General features: G+C 41.6%; 1 protein-coding gene across 1 annotated transcript in view; it reads left to right on the top strand.

Annotated features, from left to right (window-relative positions):
• Positions 1-217: 217 nt before the first annotated feature.
• Positions 218-6,436, top strand: part of ISCA2 (iron-sulfur cluster assembly 2) — a 28,122-nt gene continuing 21,903 nt past the window's right edge. The window contains exon 1 of the mRNA XM_068132550.2: positions 218-319. Coding sequence (XP_067988651.1) covers positions 246-319 — 74 coding nt within the window. The 5' untranslated portion in view covers positions 218-245. The remainder of the gene's footprint in view (positions 320-6,436) is intronic.

Below are 6,436 nucleotides of genomic sequence, written 5' to 3'. Positions count from 1 at the left end.
AAACATTAATTTGAATGGGCCGTTTGTTCTCGTTTTATCGATCTGTCATATCAATAAATGTAGTACAATGCTTTCAAAGGAAACAAGATATAAACGAATATTTTTACAATTGAAAGAGGATAGCAAAGATAAATTAATCGCAAAAGGGGAAAGGAAGGACATTTAAACTGTCGAATAACAACGTTAGTGGCCAAACGTCCCGCGTCATGACGTCACGCGTATTGTGGTATTTCCGTGTTTTTGTCATGGCGGCGTCGGTAACTCGAATGTTGGTCCTGGCGAGCTTTGCCAGAGGTGGTCGCGCAGCTCACTCGTACAGGTTCGTCGCGGACATTAGTGTCTTGGAAGGAGTGTGGTGTGGGTTGTCGATGGCGGGAATCTGATCAATGTGGCGCGGTTCATGGCGGTTCAGGTCAAAACCATCCTGATCCTGCTCCGTTGTTATTATTATTATTAATATTATTATTGTCGTTGATAACGTCATTGCAAAGAATGCTATTGTTCTTCATCACGGTTGTGTGTTGTTACCGTAATGTTTACTTTGCGATCCCTTCATGGATTTTGATGTTCTTCTGTTCGTTTTTCAATAACACTTTAATCCACACGTTCCTTACACTTACAGGGATTACTGATGTGATGAGTGATGTCTACACGTTTATAATGTTTCGTACTGTACACGTTATGATGCGTACTGCCCACGGTATGTTTCGTACTTTACACGGTATGGTTCGGACGGTACACGTTGTTTCGTACTGTACACGGCATGATTCGTACTGCACACGTTAGGATTCGTACTGTACCCGCTAGGCTATATGATTAGTACTGTACACGTTATATGATTAGTACTGTACACGTTATATGATTAGTACTGTACACGTTATATGATTAGTACTGTACACGTTATATGATTAGTACTGTACACATTATATGATTAGTACTGTACAGTGTACACGTTATATGATTAGTACTGTACACGGTATATAAGTAGTACTGTACACTTTATATGACTAGTACTGTACACGTTATATGATTAGTACTGTACACGTTATATGATTAGTACTGTACACGCTATATGATTAGTACTGTACACGTTATATGATTAGTACTGTACATGTTATACGATTCGCACTGTACATGTTTATATAATGTGTACTGCACATAGGTGGGCGCGATTCGGAAAATTTTAAGTCCGCTTACCGCTTATCCGCTCCGCCAGCCCGTGTAGTCCGATTCGCTTATCCGCTTCAGCGGCCGAAAATCTTAGTCCGCTTACCGCTTATCCGCTTATTCGCTTATCCGCTTCAGCGGCCGAAAATCTTAGTCCGCTTACCGCTTATCCGCTTATCCGCTTCGATTCGATTTTTTTAAAGCGCTTCGACGTTTTTAAAGCGATTTTTGACGTTTCTAAAGGGAATTTAATGCTTTTTAAGCCTAAATAGCCATTTCTAACTACTACAAAGACAAACAAAGCTTTTAAGATCAAAAATATACATTTTTATTTAAATAAAATTTATTCAAAATTTATTGAAATAAAGTTTTCCACTCGACTCTACTCTACTCTACAGTTAATTTAAATATAATTTTAATATATGCAAGTAACATTAAAGAAAAATCAATTTGCCCGTCCTTTCTTTGACAAGAGAGTCTACTAGTCAACAGACTAGCAGTCTGTTGACTAGTCCTCGTCTTCCTCCTCCACCTCCACCTCGTGGGCCTTCTTGAGGATTTGGAGGTTGCCCTTCATGAAGACGAGGGCCTCGAAGTTCGGTGCAGCCAGGGCCGACCTCTTAGGCCTGAGGATGTCCGACCCGTAGCTGAACACGCGCTCGACCGAGGCAGAGCTCGGGAGCGGCGTGTTATGCCTGAGAAATAGAGTTACCCAAGCATCACGGAACTCGAGCGGGAAGAGATTGGGCGAGAGCTGTAACGTTTGGTTATTCAGACACAAACAAGTCAACAAGATGGCGGGCCAACGGACTGCCGTTTATTCGTCATGGTGTCGTGAACATGCCGTAAACCATGACGTGAACATAACGTCATGATGTAATGCGTTATGTTACAACCATGTCGTAAACCATGACGTGAACATAACGTTATGATATAATGCGTTATGTCGCAAGAGCCGAGTTGTTAGGGTTTCACTTATTATTCACTGAAATAAATATTCACAATTCTAGAGTAACGGCTCAGGCTAACAGCTGATTTGGCGAATCGCGATGCGCTTTAATTTTTCGGTAGTCCGCTTACGCTTATCCGCTTCGGTTTCCGGGGGTTGTTCCGATTCGCTTATCCGCTTCGAAAACGTTAGTCCGCTGCAGCGGATAAGCGGACTTTCGAAGCGGACCGCCCACCTTTGGACTGCACACATTTGTATGATTCATGCTGTACATTCGGACCTCAACATTCATGCTCCCAACATTTGCAGACCTCGCATGTTTGCGGTTCATAACATGAGACCTGCTTCTACATTGTTTTTTTTTTGTTTTTTTTATGATATATCTGTGAGAAATGGCAGAAACTTCACAATACAAGCAGGGTGCCTCATTTGCATTTAAATAAATAATCGGAAGAAATTAATTAAGTAACAGTTACGAGTTACCTCCCCAAACTCAGGTTACGGTGCCCCTCAGAGTCTTGAGAGGGAACGCGGCAGAAAGATTTGTTATTTTGAGTGTTATAATGAACCATGGTAAAACCACACCAATGCAATTGTGGTAGAACAAAACAAGTAATTGTATTAAGAACTCTCACATACACAATAATAACACTCTTAACCAAAGTACCATAAAAATATCATTTGCATCTCATGAACAATACATATGATGGTACCATCATTCCCCAACACTCTCCAATCAATAAACTCACGATACGCCAAACGTGAGTGGAATGTAGCAATCCCAAAGTCCGTGCACGAATCTCCATGCTGGGTGAAGGTCGACGTCGTGCAGAACGTCACGAACAATAGGCAGGTATCGGCACGGCTGTGGTCGAGGAGTTACGAGGTGAGAGGTCGGGCCGATGGCGGCACGGTAACGATTCCCCAAAACGTGAGTACAATCCACGCCCCACATCCACCAACGATTAAGTCTATATTGAAACCAACAGCGATTAACACGATGAGGTCGATTATGGGAATCCCAACGACCAAACACGATACACCAGGCCTGCAATGGAGGCTCTTGCTTTCCCACCAACAATAGTTCATGCTTGGTACCAAAACCTTAGACGCAGGTTTAATTGCAATCGCAATATGGGACAATGTTGCGGGCAATCCCTTTCCCGGGAAGCCTCAATTCATTCGCGACCAATATAAGAAGTCCGCTCGCAGCCTCGATGCGACTCACGGCTGTCTCTGTTCCCCACCAATTTTCCTCCTCTCTCCTCTTCCGGTGTCTGTGCCGCGTTTTTCTTTTTCTTCCACAAACATTGCTTTTTACCTTTGACTAAAGTCATCCCTATTTCACACACAAATGTTAACAACAATATTACCTGAAACAAAATCCTACAAGTATATAATAACAACAAATGTGGAAATGACTAATCCGTAACATAATGGACGTAGCTTCAAGACGGTCGATCTTTTATTATTATGATTTTTTTTGACAAGCTTTCGACCAATCACTAGATACAGTAAATTTTGTCAGATTTCACTCCAGATTTGGAGAGTCTACAGCATCCAATCCTAATATCCGAATACAGATTTTGATGATATGCTTCAATCATGAAATGATTATAATCGATCGTGTTTCCAAGGCAAGGCACATTTGAGTAGGCTGAAACAAAATGGTGGCTTAAGCACCCAGCTAGGTGCAGTGGGCTGACCAAGATGGCAGCCCGCCATATTGGTAAACCACCACATCAGTTTTTTTTCTTCTTATGAGCACCTCGTTAATCATCTTCAAAAAGGGAGTTGTAACACACCCAAATACCCAGTTTTCATCCTTGCAATCGGTTGGAGGTCCAGGTTTATGCATGCAAAGTTTGGGGCCACTAGGTTTCATGGTTTTGGAGTTATGGAGGAGACAGACAGACGGACGGACGGGCACTGCCTTTTATTATTATAGATATACAGGGTGGTCCAGAAACCCTGGGCACATTTTGAGAACTATAACTGCAACAAACAACGAATTTTATTATTGTTCTTTGGTGCAAAACAAAACATGATTATTCGTTAAACAGTCTACTCAGTCTAATATACATGAAACAGATCAGTTAAAATGTTCAAACTGCTTTCCTTCATCGTCTCTGCACGGCTGTAGCCGTGATTAAACACTCTGACATACAGTTCTGCATGTTTCAGTCGATAAGGCAGCAGTCTCATTACAGATGAATTGTTTCAAGTCGCTAAGGGTCGTAGGATTCCTCGCATACACTTTGTGTTTGAGGAAACCCCAAAGGAAGAAATCACAGGGTGTTAAATCGCAAGACTGCGGCGGCCATTCAACTGGACCACGACGGCCAATCCATTTGTCTGTAAAGTTCAAATCAAGGGCCTGGCGTACACTGGCAGCATAATGAGCAGGTGCACCATCATGCATGAATCACATTTGGCCATCATTGAGTGGAAATACATGCTGCTCCAATATTAGACGGTAATTTGCAGCATCACATTTTCTTCGAAAAATATTGGTCCAACAATGCCTCCAGAAGAAATGCCTGCCCAGACAGACAATCGGACATACTGGCTTGATATTGCACGTTGTGCTCAATAGCAAATCGTGGGTTGTCTACTGCCAATATCACGCTGTTATGTCGATTCACAGAACCAGATAAAGTAAACTTGGATTCATCTGACCACAAGATCCTGTTCTGCAAATCATTGTCCATATCCATTAACCCAAGCAATATCTCACATGGCTCAACGTGCCTGTCAAAATCATCCTCAGATAGTTTGTGAATTAATCTGTGTATGTATGGTTTCACATTAAGGTCCTTTAGTATTCGTCGAATCGTTGATCGGCTTATGTTGGTGACGTTTGATAAAGGACGAATTGACAATGGTGTGTTACTGTCGAGTTGTTGTTGAAGGACCGCTCTGATTTCCTCAGTTTGAACAGTACGAGGCCTACCTGGTGACTGTTTTGGAAGAATGCTGCCGGTTTCATCAAACTGCTTGTTTATTCTACGATGGTTCTTCTGTCAATTGTGTCGGCGCCACATTCTTTGACAAGTTGTCTGTGAACTTAAGCCGAATTTCCAGATACAGAATACAAGCCTACAGCGCAAATTTTCTGTCTCACGATATCCTCCGTCATATTAGGGCGTCTAATTCACAATGAACTGAACTAATGCAAAGACAAACGTGTGCAGCACAGTGAGCGAAGCTCACCCCGATCCATATCACGTGATGCACCTCACCCTGTTGCGTATCACGTGATGCCTGTGCGTGTTGAAGCGGTCACATCCATTTACGAGTAATCATGTTTTGTTTTGCACCAAATAACAATAACAAGAAAACGTCATGCGTAGCACGATACTTGCAAAATACGCCCTCCCCCAAAAGTTTTCAATGTGACATGATGGCCTATGGTGACCTCAAAAATACTTGGTGTTTGAATTCAGTGACCAGATATGCAAGTCCTCTTCAAATTTCATGTCAGTTGGATGAAAATTGAGGATTTTAGAAATTTGGCCTATGTTGACCTTTTGGCCTATGTTGACCTCAAAGATACTTGGTGGTTGAATTCACTGACCAGATATGCAAGTCCTCTTCAAATTTCAAGTCAATTGGATGAAAATTGAGGATTTTAGAAATTTGGCCTATGTTGACCTTTTGACCTATGTTCACCTAAAATATAATTTGTGGTTGAATTCAGTGACGAGATATGCAAGTCCTTTTCAAATTTCAAGTCAATTGGATGAAAATTGAGGATTTTAGAAATTTGGCCTATGTTGACCATTTGGCCTATGTTGACCTCAAGAATACTTGGTGGTTGAATTCAATGCAAGTCCTCTCCAAATTTCAAGTCAATTGGATGAAAATTGAGGATTTTAGAAATTTGGCCTATGTTGACCATTTGGCCTATGTTGACCTCAAAAATTCTTGGTGGTTGAATTCAATGACCAGATATGCAAGTGGTCTTCAAATTTCAAGTCAATCGGATGAAAGTTGAGGATTTTAGAAATTTAGCAAAGTTGGTGACCTTTGGCCTATGTTGACCTTTTGACCTATTGACCCCAAAAACAATAGGCTTCTGGCATTTGACCAACTCTACCACTTGGTGAAGTTTGGTGAAGATCGGTTGAAAATTGTGACCTGTAGGCCGGTGACAAACAAACAAGCAAACAAACAAACAGACAGAGTCACAAACACAACCGACCAATATACTTGTAAAATCTTCGATTTTGCAAGTAATAAACTTTGTTGTTTGTTGCAGGTATCGTTCTTCAAAATGTGCGCAGGGTTTCTGGCCCACCCTTTATATAGTTTAGTTGA

The sequence above is a fragment of the Myxine glutinosa genome, chromosome 12, assembly GCF_964187855.1.
Source record: "Myxine glutinosa chromosome 12, kmMyxGlut1.1, whole genome shotgun sequence".
Taxonomy (NCBI): domain Eukaryota; kingdom Metazoa; phylum Chordata; class Myxini; order Myxiniformes; family Myxinidae; genus Myxine; species Myxine glutinosa.
This window is presented reverse-complemented; position numbering and strand designations above follow the sequence as displayed.